This window comes from Crinia signifera, chromosome 12 (genome assembly GCF_055691185.1).
Source record: "Crinia signifera chromosome 12, ASM5569118v1, whole genome shotgun sequence".
Taxonomy (NCBI): domain Eukaryota; kingdom Metazoa; phylum Chordata; class Amphibia; order Anura; family Myobatrachidae; genus Crinia; species Crinia signifera.
In genome coordinates, this window is record NC_139228.1 from 55,108,184 (window position 1) to 55,121,641 (window position 13,458).

Below are 13,458 nucleotides of genomic sequence, written 5' to 3' on the forward strand. Positions count from 1 at the left end.
ACATATATTCCTTGCCTAAGGAAACAGGACATATTACCTTGTCAGCACTGGTGTGCAATGTGACCCAAGTGCCCCGGCCCAATTGATCGGTTTTGGATCTATGGATCCTGCACATAATATGATCGTCGTGGAAAACCACGTCTTCCAACCGAAGGCCTGACTGGGCAGTTTTACTGGCAGCTACCAATTCACTAATTCTAAACGCGCCAAAGAAGGCAAAAGAAAAAGCGTCCTTAAAGAGGGCAGCCTCAAAAGCGTTCTTAGCCACCCTCCCCAAACACTCAACTAATTCCCCCAGCATACGCTCGTCTATCGGCCTGCAGGAGTCAGGAGCTACAGGCCGCTGCTTAGCCCAACCTCTTAGGGCTTTGGATAATACAAATGACCCCATGGGATCACACTCACCCCCTAGGCGAGCGTGAAACGCAATGCCGGCCAAAGCTGCCACCATAGCCGACTTTGACCTGCCTTTTAAATAATGTCCTCACACGAATGCGAGTAACCGATCATCGACCGACTTACCGCACATTTCCGGCAAAGCCTGAAACTCCTCCCAGTCCTGCCAAGCTGCTGTGTATGCCCTAAGCGTGGAAGGTACCAGGGATAACAGGGCCAAACTCATCATGCCGGCTCTATGATCTGCCATACAAGAGGTGGACACCTAGGGGTACCGCCTCAGGAGCCAATTCGCGAAACTTCGCAAACTGGAACCTAGACAGGGCTTCTGCTATGCTGTTGTCTACCCCGTAGACATGCCTAGACCGGAACTGACTGTTGTTCCACAAGCAATGTAATACCAGGTAACACAGAAGCCGAAGGGCCTTGGGGGAGGACACCCTCTGGTTGTTAATGGCGTGAACCACCCCCAGATTGTCGCACCAGAGCACAATGTTCCGATCCGCCAATTGCCCTGACCATAGCTCCACTGACACAATTATGGGGAAAAGCTCCAACAGTAAAAGATTGACCGTGAAACCACGGTCAATCCATGACTGGGGCCACTGTGAGACACACCATTCCCCTTGGAAGTAGGCCCCAAAACCCATGGAGCCATCAGCATCTGCGAAGAGCTGCAGCTCCGTGCTAGATGCGGGTTCAGTGGGCCATATGAGCTCCCTGTTAAACTGTTCCAGGAATGCAGACCAAACTCGGAGGTCATCACGCATTTCCCGAGACAGTCGAACCGTGTGATGGGGGTCACGAACCCCGGCTGTGGGCCGCTCGAGTTTTCGTCAGAAAACCCGGCCCATAGGTATAATGCGGCAAGCAAAATTAAAGGACCCCAGCAGGGACTGCAGAAGTCCCAGCTGTATCCTCTTTTTCTGCAGGTATTCCCCAATTAGTCCCTGAAGCTTGGCCACCTTATCCTCGAGGAGGCGGCAGCACCCCCCGCCTGAGTCTATCTCAATACCCAAGTAAGACAGAACCCTTGTGGGCCCCTCTGTCTTATCCGCAGCTATAGGGACCCCCAGCTCTCCCATGATGGAAATGGCCCTGGACAATATGCCCGAGCATGTGTCGTCATCCCCTGGTCCCACAAAGAGAAAATCGTCCAAGTAATGGGCAACTCCCTTACACCCGGTGTTGCTCTGAATGCACCAATGCAGAAATGTGCTAAATTTCTCAAAGTAGGAGCCGGAGACCGAACAACCCATTGGAAGGTACTTGTCTATAAAGACGCCCCCATCTAATCTGAAACCCATGTATCTAAATGAGCTGGGATGAAGTGGGAGGCAGAGGCGGAACTACCATTGGTGTAGCAGGTGCATTGCACCGGGGCCCTGAGGACTAAGGGGCCCACTACTGTCTAGACCAGCAGCTTGTACCTCTGTCACCCACTGTTGTGGGTCCAAATTGTACTTTTGCACCTGAGCCCACCACTCACAAGTTCCGCCACTGGTGGGAGGAGCCTGAAGGCAGACTCGATGTCTAACTTAGCCATAAGGGCGCCCTCCCCGAAACCCCGGACGATGCTGAGTACCTCGTCAAACAGCTGATAATGTACACTGCAAAATTTGTCCGGGATGGCATCGTTTATGGACCTCCCGTGGAACTACACAGAGAGGGGAAAAACACATGCTGGGCAGTGGCTCCCCATCAAAAGGGCCCGCCATTCTGCCCAAGGGAACCTCAGACTGTACCTTCTGTCTCACCACCTCGGGGAAATCCCTGGCCGATTTAAGGTTCCTGCTGGAGGAAACTATAACCCCTTCGGGGATGGGTAGAATAAAACCAAAACTAAAACCATCTAACAAAAACTTGGCGTCTGCCCTGTTGGGGTAACCTACTAACCACTGAGCCAATGCTTCTACCACTACAGGTGAGGGGGCCTTATTTCCCGCTAGTGCTGGTGTCACCCTGGTCGCCGCCCTTGGCAGCTGCCCTGCAGGACTTGGACGGGTGTCCGCCCCCGCAGTTCCGGCACTCGTGACGGAAACTGCACTTTGCTCCCCTGTCACATTTTCCCTCGTTGTAAGCAAAGCACTTCCCTTTGCCGCCAGCCTTTGCACTGGGTTTGGACGCTATCAGCGCCATGTTGTCCCTTCCCAATGACCTCCAGCCATATCTCCACGTGCTTACAACCCATGGGCATGACCTTAGAGCCCGCATTATAGCCAATGAATGTCTCGTTTACTAAAAACAGATAACGCAGGACATTCATGTGCTCCTCCGGCTCCTCCGGCCGGCTGCTTAAGTAGCAGGAGGTAAAAACCAAAAAGCCTTTTAGCCAATTATGGAAACCCTTAAATGCGACCTCACTACTGCTCCCTGCCTTCTTAGCTGCCTCAAACTCCTTTTTCATGTGCTTTTTCATGTTCGTGGGAATGGTAACATGGCTCCCCACTGGTTGATGGTGGCCATATTTTTTTAAGCATTTTCTGTTATCTCCAGCTCTCTCTAGCTGCTGAGTGGGTATCTTCTGATTTGCTCTCGGCACAGCACTTCCCCAAGCCACTGCGGGGTCTTTCAGCTTCATTGTTACGTCACTGCGTAGTTTACTCTTCTGCCCCTGCCAGGTAACATGCTTAGGTAAGAGCCTGTTTGGGCAAAGTTCTGGAAGCAGTTTAATATTGTTACGCTACCACTTGGCTGGGGTCCTCGGTTCTCACTACACATTTGCAGGCACATTATTGCCTACTCTCCTGCATTCTGCAGGAGAGTCCCTGAAATAGCAGCAATCTCCCTCTCTCTCTCTCTCATTAGTCTACCAATCTCCCTCATTTCACCTAGCTCACATTACAATTTTTTTGGAAGGGAAAAGGAATGAGAGATAGATACATTTACATTAAATTATCTGCACCATTTCCAGCACTTTACCAAGTATAGTAGCCATACCTGCCTACCTGACCCTCTCCATGCGGGAGAAAATGCTCTGTTCCTGGACTTCCCTGGTAATGTATGATTGCCATCACCTGTGGGGAGCTAGGTAAAGGTGTTTCACCAGAGGTGCTGGCAATCATACATTACCAGGGAAATCCAGGAGCAGAGTATTAGAGAGGGTCAGGTAGGCAAGTATGATAGTAGCTCTTACTAACTGCTTTGGGGCTCATCTACATTTGGATATTAGTCATTTTAAAAGATCCTCTCAGATAGATAGCAGTGCACACCCACGCTTCTAGGTGCTACGTTTACAATCTCTTTTCACAATCTCTTGATTTATGGAACTAGACCAGGGCCGTAACTAGGGGGGGCTGGGGGGTCACGTGCAATGGGCGCTGGAGGGGGGGGAGGCGCTGTGAGGTCCGGGCACAGCCAGTGGAGGTCCGGTGACAGGCAGCAGGGTTACGGGGACGGGTGCCGGACGGCGCCCCGACAGTCAGGATTCCGACAGTCATTACTCTGACGTCAGAATCCCGACTGCTCCCTCATGGGGGTCCACGACCCCCATAGAGGGAGAATAAAATAGGTGGCGAGCGCAGAGAGCCCGCAAGGGGCTTTATTGCGCTCTCCCCGCTGTGCAGTCGGGATTCCGACGTCTGACTAATAACTGTCGGAATCCCGACTGTTGGGCAAATATACCACACCCCCGGGGACTGGTGTAGCCGCTGTAGCGGCAGCTTACTTTCACTCCGTCCATCTCCTACTAGCGCTATTTGCCTGGCGGCAGGAAGCGCTGATGACTTTGAAAAGACTTGCCAGACGCTTTCCGACGCCCGGGGTACCAAATGACTGCCTTGCTCCGGGCGCCGGGAACCCTAGTTTCAGCCCTGACTAGACACACCCTTTAAGTGGAGCATGACACGCCCCCTCAATGGGGCGCTATGCAAAATTCTGCTACTAGCTATAATCTCCCTGAAACTAGTTTTCAAAAGTAGGCAAGTATGAGGCACATGCATCACTTAGGGCTGTTGAAGAGGGATCTGGAGGATATATAAACAAACAAGTTTAAAGTTTGATAATTTTGCACAAAATGCAACAAGCACAATTGCCTAAAACAAACCACATACATGGGGCTTCGCTTATTACATACCTCCCAACATAATTTATTACTAGAGTTACCACCTCATTCCTTTAATTCTGGACACATATTAATTACACAGGTTCTTTGGCTGGCTGAGTTCAAGACTCCATTCACCTGGTTTTAATCAGCCACAGAACATGTATAAATAAATAATTAATGTGTCCAGAATTAAAGGGGTGAAGTGCTAACCCTAATTAATACACATGATGCTGTATTTCAACTACTACTGCTGTTGCCAGAACTACATTTCCCTTGAGCCGTGTGACATGCAGCAGCGGTAGGGCATGCCGGGAGTTGTAGTTTGTTTACTATCTCCCTCTGAACAACCAATGGCTGAGGGCCATGTCGCCGCGCGTTGCTGACGACCTGCTAAGCCGGAAATACCTCTGGGCGCGTGTGATTGGCTGAGCAGCAGATCTTTCTTGTAATTGGTCCAGGTGGAAGAGCAGAGCTCTCGTATTGGCTGCCGGCTCTGTGCTGGTTGCTCCAGGTTATGGTCTAGGCCGCGGCAGGAGCCAGGGGCTGTCAGTTGGGTTCGTTACGGAGTCAGGTCCGCTGGAAAATGTGGGACCGAGCAGTGCGGACTCTGCTGGTTCTCGGCCTCTACTGCGGGGTCATAGCGGCTCTGGTGGGATACGGGGCTGCCAAGACCGCGGCTGGTGAGTGATGGGGGTCTGCGAAAACCCGCGTGTCACTGATGGAGGGGACCCCTGTGTGACAGTGACTGACAGATTGGGTGGACCCCTGTGTGACAGGGACTGACAGATTGGGTGGACCCCTGTGTGACAGTGACTGACAGATTGGGTGGACCCCTGTGTGACAGTGACTGACAGATTGGGTGGACCCCTGTGTGACAATGACTGACAGAAGGGGGGATCCCTGTATGACAGTGACTGACAGATGGGGGGATCCCTGTGTGACAGTGACTGACAGATGGGGGGTCCACCTCTGTGACACTGGCTGAAGGAAAACGGGGGAACGGACAGTGCGTACTCTGCTGGTTCTCGCCTATATTGCAGGGTCATAGTGGCTCTGGTATTATATGGGGCTGCCAAGACTGTGGCTGGTGAGTGATGGTGGGTCTGAGAAAACCCACGTCTCACCAATGGAGGGGACCCCTGTGTGACACGGCCTGACAGATGGGGAACACCTGTGTGACACGGCCTGACAGATTGGGGGGGGGGGATCCCTGTGTGATAATGACTGACAGATGGCTTGGATCCCTGTGTGACACTGATAGACAGATTTGGGGGGGCTAACCCCTGTGTGACACTTACTGACAGAACGGGGGTCTCCTGTGTGACACTGACTGATGGATAGAGGGTCCCCCTGTGTGACACTAGCTGACGGGTGGCTCCCCCTCTGTGACATGACTGATGGGGGGGGTCCCCCTGTGTGACACTAGCTGACGGATGGGGGGGTCCCCTGTGTGACACTGGCTGATGGATGGGGGGGTCCCCTGGATGGGGGGGTCCCCTGTGTGGCACTAACTGACAGATGGGGCGGACCCCTGCGGGATACCGACTATTGATTAGGAGTGATTGGTGATCCCAGTCCTTGTAGGATGCTGCCTGACAGTGTGATTTGGGGCACAAGGTTTTGTGGGTTACTAACTGACAGGGGAAGGGCAGTGGATGATTGGAACTGATTTGTTTCTGTCTTCCAGATAATGATGATGAAAGCGACACAGATGATATCCTGGTGAGTTTTCCTCAGTGTACAGTGCAGAATAGAGCATCAGAAATACCAGCTGTACACTGGTCCTTTATTGTGACAGCTTTTATACCAACGCCCCTTTTATACTCTGTACAAATGTTGCCACCATTGAATAGTGAATACCTGTTACATCTCCATCCAGACAGCGGCATCGCACTTATTCTGTTTTTCATTGCTAGGAGATTCCAGTACCTGCCACAGAGTCTTCCTACCCCACAGGAGAACAGCCAGAGGCAGAGTCATTACATGTGCCGGATCCTGCGGAGCAGGAGAATGACAAGTCCGCCTGGTGGGTGGAGAGTGAGGTCCCACAGGACAGTACTGAGACTGATGCAGGGACAGCAGAGTATTCAGAGTCTGTAAATCCAGAACTGGATACCCCACAGGCTGAATCTGACACAACCTCTGAGAACACACAGACTGTCACCTTCCTGGACATCACCGATGGTCTGGAGGAGGAGGGGGGCTCTGGTACCTTGTCTCTGGATATGGATGCTTGGCAGGAGGGCATAACAGATCAGGAGAAGAGAGAGGCAGAGAAAGACGAGCTCAAGAAAACAGGTAATGGATGTATACATGTCAGTGCAGGGTTATGGGAACGCGCTGTGTACGTCACACTAATGAGAGATGTTATGGGGTACGAGACTGATGAGGGCTGTTACGGGATGTGCTGTGTGCGCGTGACAAAATATATATTTGTGCGTATCTCCGTCCTGTTCTGCGTTCTAGAGATTTTATAATTAAAAAGAATGTGTGTTGCAAGAACTCTGGGTAAGGGGCATTCCTATGACACTAATTGCAGTTAAGAAAATTACTTTTAAGGTATTTTAAACTAATACAACACATATAAACAGGATACAGTGTACTAAGTAAGTACGGAGAAGTGTGTTTGTGTGGGGGTGGAGGGCAGGCAACGTCCCTTATTCGTAGACATTGGGAAAATATTGAATTCATACAGCAAAAAACACAAAAAGGTACTCAAATTGCACAATTAAAATGCACCATATGAAAAAATGTAAAGGTTAATATACCCTATGGCTACTTAATCAGCTTTGTATATGTATAGACATTGATTATTGTAGTCAAAGGTAACTGAAGGTAAAACCAGTTGGATATCTTAAATAGTAAGGTGTTTGGCACTCAGATGAGACAGGTCCTGCGGTTCACTGATTCTGCTGCTCCGCACTTGCTAAATAGCATTGGATGAGCAGTGAGAAATCCATTTGTTTCAGTTACCATCAGAAACAACCACCACTGCCTGCACATATAAACAAATGTACCTTTCTGTCTTTGGTCTTGTACCTATCGGCATTGAACAACCAATGAGAGAACTACTTAGCTGAGGTTGTCACTTGCAGGAAGAGAAGACAGGACAGTGTGTTTTTCTGTATATTTTACCATCCATGTGAACTACCCCTTAACCCCCCCCATTAGGGCCTAACCCTACCCTTCCCTTCCCCACAGCCTAACACCCACTACCCCCTTTCTGGGCCACACACTACTGTTTGGGATGCCGGCTCTCTGTATTCTGACATCAGCATTCTGATGTTTTTCGAAGTTCCGGTGCCAGTGTTCTGATGCCATTGTCTGTGTACTAAACGCCAGAATCCCAACTGCATCCATTGTAGAGATTGTACCACTTGTAAGGCAGTGAGCAGGGCACCTCTCACCGATTGTACAGGTGCGAGCAGGGCCCCTCTCACCGATTGTACAGCTGCGAGCAGAGACCTCTCTCCGATTGTACCACTTGTAAGGCTGTGAGCAGGGCACCTCTCACCGATTGTACAGGTGCGAGCAGGGCCCCTCTCACCGATTGTACAGCTGCGAGCAGAGACCGCTCTCCGATTGTACAGCTTGTAAGGCTGTGAACAGGGCCCCTCTCATCTATTGTACAGCTGCGAGCAGGGGTGTGGATCGTATTGTCGACCCCATTTAGGTCGACAGTCATTGGGTCAACAGGTGTCTAGGTCGACATGGGTTTAGGTCGACATAGCGCTAGGTCGGAAGGTCGACATGGTTTTTTTTTTTAACTGTTTTTTTACCCGAATGTCGACGCTATGCTTCGGGCACATTTCCTTGCTGCGCTCGGCACACTATTTTATTCTCCCACCACGCCATAGTGGTAGGGCATGAAATACCGCCTGTCGGCTCAAAAAACAGTAATCAAAACTATGTCGACCTGTGAACATGGGTTAGCCATGTCGACCTAACGCTGTGTCAACCATGTCGGCCTTGTCCCATGTCTTCCTTGACACCTGCCGACCTTCACCCATGTCGACCTAGACACCTGTCGACCCAACGGTGTCGACCTAAGTGGGGTCGACAATACGACTGTATCCCGCGAGCAGGGACCTCTCGTCGATTTGTACAGCTGTGAGAGGGCCCTCTCACTGATTGTACAGCTGCGAGCCAGGGCCCTCTCACAGATTGTACAGCTGCGAGCCAGGGCCCTCTCACAGATTGTACAGCTGCGAGCAGGGCCCCTCTCACTGATTGTACAGCTGCGAGCAGGGCCCCTCTCACTGATTGTACAGCTGCGAGCAGGGCCCCTCTCACTGATTGTACAGCTGCGAGCAGGGCCCCTCTCACTGATTGTACAGCTGCGAGCAGGGCCCTCTCACTATTGTACAGCTGCGAGCAGGCCCCCTCTCACTGATTGTACAGCTGCGAGCAGGCCCCCTCTCACTGATTGTACAGCTGCGAGCAGGGCCCTCTCACTATTGTACAGCTGCGAGCAGGGCCCCTCTCACTGATTGTACAGCTGCGAGCAGGGCCCCTCACTGATTGTACAGCTGCGAGCAGGGCCCCTCTCACAGATTGTACAGCTTGTAGGACTGCGAGCAGGGCCCTCTCACTGATTGTACAGCTGCGAGCAGGGCCCCTCTCACTGATTGTACAGCTTGTAGGACTGCGAGCAGGGCCCCTCTCACTGATTGTACAGCTGCAAGCAGGGCCCCTCTCACTGATTGTACAGCTTGTAGGACTGCGAGCAGGGCCCTCTCACCGATCATGTCATGTGTTACCCAGTCTTGTTTTCTTACTGTTCTTTTAATGTTTTGTTCCCAATTGTGGAGCAGCGGAAGTAAAGTGTTACGGGTGCTAAGTAGGGACTTAGAATCTGTTACAGCTCTTCACACTATCCAACTATATACAGTAGGTGGTGGCAGGAAGCATTAATGTAGTGGTTAGACCAGCTCTGCAAGTGACACTATTTGCCTGCAGAAAGTAAATCGCTGTCTGCATTACTCAGGATTGGGTTCCCAGTGCGGTAACAGACCCCCAATATTCCAGACAGCTCTTCTCAGAGGAACCCACGGGCTACATCCTGGTATCCACTGCACAGTATGGAAGAAATCCTATAATGGTACAAGGTCCAGCTCATAGTTCTGTCTCTCCAACATTCAGCAATTGTTATCATCCACCATGCCACTAGTGTGGTGCCCACAGCATTGAACCCATTTGCAGAACACACCGTACCAATTAGTGGATCCGATCTGGGGAATGACGGGTCTCTGGGCGCCTATTTTCCGCTACCGCTATAGAAATATACAAAAAGTCTGATTTCTGTGTCCAATCAGCAGTTTGGGCACACTAACCAGAGCTTCATATAGTATTGGTCACTATTGCAGCTGTCCACTTGGGCACTTACATAGTATTGGGTGCCTGATTAGAGCAAGTAGAATTGCTGTGATGGGCACCTTAAAAAAATTTGAATTGACCCTTGTCTGGGATAAACCGGTAATCAGACAGCCCGAATACTGCGGCTCAGGCTGCACTGTAACGTTTCGGCTAGCCCTGACCGGCAGAGCAGCATCACAGTACTACCACCAGAAAGGCAGATCTGGCTGCACACCGAGCTTGCGCCTGTGTTTTTGCTTTCTTGGGATCGATGACCTAGAACAGGAGTTCCGGACAGAAGCCTCCAGGCAGCGCAGTCACAATGCAAGGAGTAACACATGCCCAGGGTTTCATCATCCGGGTGTCTGTGTGAGTGCGCCATCTGTCACTCCTGGCTGTGTGTGTGCGATGCCCCCAGCCTCAGGGGAGGTTTGCCTTTTCCTTCCTCATTATTGGACCACGACACAGCTTTACGTTAACCCTTGTGTGTCTGTGGTCAGAAAGTGAGCTGAGCACCCACAGGTGTGCGGATCTGCACTCGTGAGCGAGAGCTGTGCAGCCTCAGTTATGGGAAGGGAACGGAACCTTTGTACTTTATATCCTGCGTTACACAAGGCTGCATCAGACAATGCAGGTAGATTAGGAGAAGTGCAATGAGGGTTCCGTATAATGAGAGCTTATGTTTCTGCAGTTGCCAGTTTGGTTGTCATGTATATTCTTTTTAATTTATTTTCTGCCCCGATCCCCAGTCCTTACTAGGTAGTTGGACCATTGATGACCTGGATCTGGCTGAAGACATGGTCACCCAAGTCCACCAAACATGCTAACGTCTGCAGCCATTGATTGCCCGTATGTGTACATTGATAGTGTGGCCCGCTTGCAATCCTTCCTGCCCGGCGTTCCTGTTGACAAGTTGTCTGCAGCAAACAGCTGGCATCCCCACGGTTACCGTATAGATGATCGACCAGGTCTAGTTCGACCACTGATGGTCAACAGCTAACAATGGTTGACATACCCTAGGTCGACCATTGACAGAAGGCCGACATAAGCTTTAGGTGGACCTGGTTGACATGATTTTTTCACGTTTTTGTGTGTGTATGTCGACCTTTGTTCACATGGACACAGTATAATTCAACGACGTCCCTATGCATGGCTCTCTGCATTCGCCATGCTTCGAGTGTGGTACCTCATTGCACTCAACACACTATTATTTTCACACTCTATGCCCACTTGGATAATAACGTATGAAAAACCACCTTTAAAAGATAAAAACTCATGTCGTCCTTTTTCATATTGACCATGCCCATGTTGACATTAAGCTTGTGTTTACTTAGGGTATGTCGACTATTCTTAGGTGATGACCTTATTCCCTTTTGACTATTGGTGATCGACCTAGTGACTGTTGACCTAGACCAGGCATGTCCAAACTATGGTTCTCCAGCTCTTGTGAAACTACACATCCCAGCATGCCAATAGTTTCAGCATTAGCTAATAGCAAAACTGTGGTAAAGCATGATGTGACTTGTAGTTTCACAATAGCTGGAGGGCCACAGGTTGGACATACCTGACCTAGACATTGTGGACCCAAGGTCCACGTAATCATCCCCACATGCTGGGCCACCTCACCACGCAATGCACGTACTATCCCTGGTTTACCAGTCTGTGAGAGATACCTGTACATAGGGAGAAGCCAGTAACGATGGGGCTGCTCCACTGACTCCTCTGTCAGACCTGCTTGCCTCTGGGATATAGCCTCAGCTGGTGCCAGTTCCTGGCTGCTGGATTGCCCTGTGTTACCCCATCCAGGCGAATGTGCTGTGTCCCAGGCAGATGTGCCTACCAGAGGCTTAAGGCCAATTGTAAAACGTGGCCATTGTCACATTCGGACCTGGAAACGTTCCTGAGTGCTAATACCTACCCTGCACTCTCTCACCCTGACCAGATCCCTCGTAGTGGGTGCAGTGCCGCTTTGTGCCAATACTGCTGTGCCCCAGTGTAGTCCGGTGGCTCTCATTGTGTTACTACATCATGTACAGCTGTTTATTCTCCCGTCCTGGCAGTGATCGGCGGCACCTCGGATGGGGAACCCTGCCACTTCCCCTTCCTCTTCATGGAGAAGGAATATGCGGAGTGCACATCTGACGGGCGAGAGGATGGAAGGCTGTGGTGCGCGACCACCTATGACTACAAGAGCGACCTGAAGTGGGGTTTCTGTGAAAGTGAGTACTCCCAGGATATGGGACTTCAGGTACCAGCGGACAACGTTATGGGAATTGGAATCTGTGTGTTTATAGCTTCCCAAACTGCAGTTACAGCTGTTCTACATCTAATATATATATTTATTTTTTTATTATAGTAGTGTTGATGGTCTGGCACTCACAATGTAGTAAATTGATAGCTTTGCCCAGTGCCTTCTCTGGTGTAAATGAATATGTAGAATGTGGAGCAGCACTCCTGGGTCCAGTGTTCCAATTAGAATACAGTAATGCAAGCGCTTTGTTTCAACGTTTCAGTTTATTGATTAAAATAATGACGGTTTTAAATTAATAAACCGAAACGTTGAAACAAAGCACTTGCATTATGTATTCTTGCAACATTGGACCCAGGAGTGCTGCTCTACATCTATCTATTTATCTAGCTACGCCTCACCTCTATGAGGAGAAGTACCGCCAGTGGCCACTCAGCGAACCAAATACTCAGCTGAAAGTGAAAGTACATTGCAGAAGCTGTCATTTTAATGATTCTGCTGTGTATGATGGGCAGCCGGGACTGGCGTGCAGTTTTTCATGCTCCTTATGTGTTCCCCCCCCCTGCAGCGGAAGAACAGACCGCTAAGAGGCGGCAGATGCAGGACGCCGAGGACCTTTTTGAGCTGGGGATGAAAATACTGAATGAGAGCACAAAGCGGTCGCAGAAGAAAGAGTATGTTCTGTGTGTCCCCACCCTGAGATCGTCCCATATGTATCCCCCCATCCTGTGACAGGACAGCCGCTGCTGTGTGGCTGATTTGGTCCTCTGTGTCTGTGTATCGGCATATGTGTGGTTGCCAGGTCACTACCACTAATGCCTGTTCTCCTTCCCTTAGGGCATTCCAGTATTTCCTGAAAGCCTCTGAATTGAACCATGGAAAAGCAATGGAGAAGGTGGCTTATGCGTTACTGTTTGGGGACCCCCTAAAGCAAAACATACCCAGTGCCAAGGAACTCCTGGAGAAACTGACTGAGCAGGGATCACCGAGGGGGCAAACGGTATAAAGCAGCGCACCAGTTTCTGATATTAACTTGACAATATTTTATTGTTCAGTAATTAGACCCAAACTTTCTAGAGGGGGGGGGGGTGGAGATGGAACCCTGTATATTACATAGGATGCCATTTCTGATTATGCCTTAGTTGGGGTGGGGCTTCAGCACTGTACAAAATTCAAATAGGGGAGCAACACCAGCTTCCAGTGAGTCAGTTTGGAATGCCAGTTAGTGGCAGTGGGTGTGCCTCCCCTATTTGAATTTTGAACTGTGCTGCAGCCCCGCCTCTGGAGCCTTCCCTGGTAATACGCCTTCTGTCCTCCAACTGCAGGCCCTGGGATTCCTGTATGCATCTGGGCTAGGTGTGAATTCCAGCCAGGCAAAGGTAAATATTTTATTTATTTATTTATTAACAGTTAA

The 13,458-nt window shown here is 50.3% G+C and overlaps 1 protein-coding gene across 2 annotated transcripts in view; it reads left to right on the forward strand.

Annotated features, from left to right (window-relative positions):
* Window positions 1–4,905: 4,905 nt before the first annotated feature.
* SEL1L (SEL1L adaptor subunit of SYVN1 ubiquitin ligase) overlaps window positions 4,906–13,458 on the forward strand; it is a 35,122-nt gene continuing 26,569 nt past the window's right edge. The window contains exons 1-7 of one of the 2 annotated variants that reach the window (XM_083167318.1): window positions 4,906–5,121; window positions 6,129–6,163; window positions 6,358–6,739; window positions 11,857–12,015; window positions 12,613–12,718; window positions 12,882–13,044; window positions 13,370–13,423. In XM_083167318.1, the coding sequence (XP_083023444.1) occupies window positions 5,025–5,121; window positions 6,129–6,163; window positions 6,358–6,739; window positions 11,857–12,015; window positions 12,613–12,718; window positions 12,882–13,044; window positions 13,370–13,423 (996 nt within the window). In that variant the 5' untranslated portion in view covers window positions 4,906–5,024. The remainder of the gene's footprint in view (window positions 5,122–6,128; window positions 6,164–6,357; window positions 6,740–11,856; window positions 12,016–12,612; window positions 12,719–12,881; window positions 13,045–13,369; window positions 13,424–13,458) is intronic. The other variant, XM_083167317.1, reaches the window with a different exon arrangement.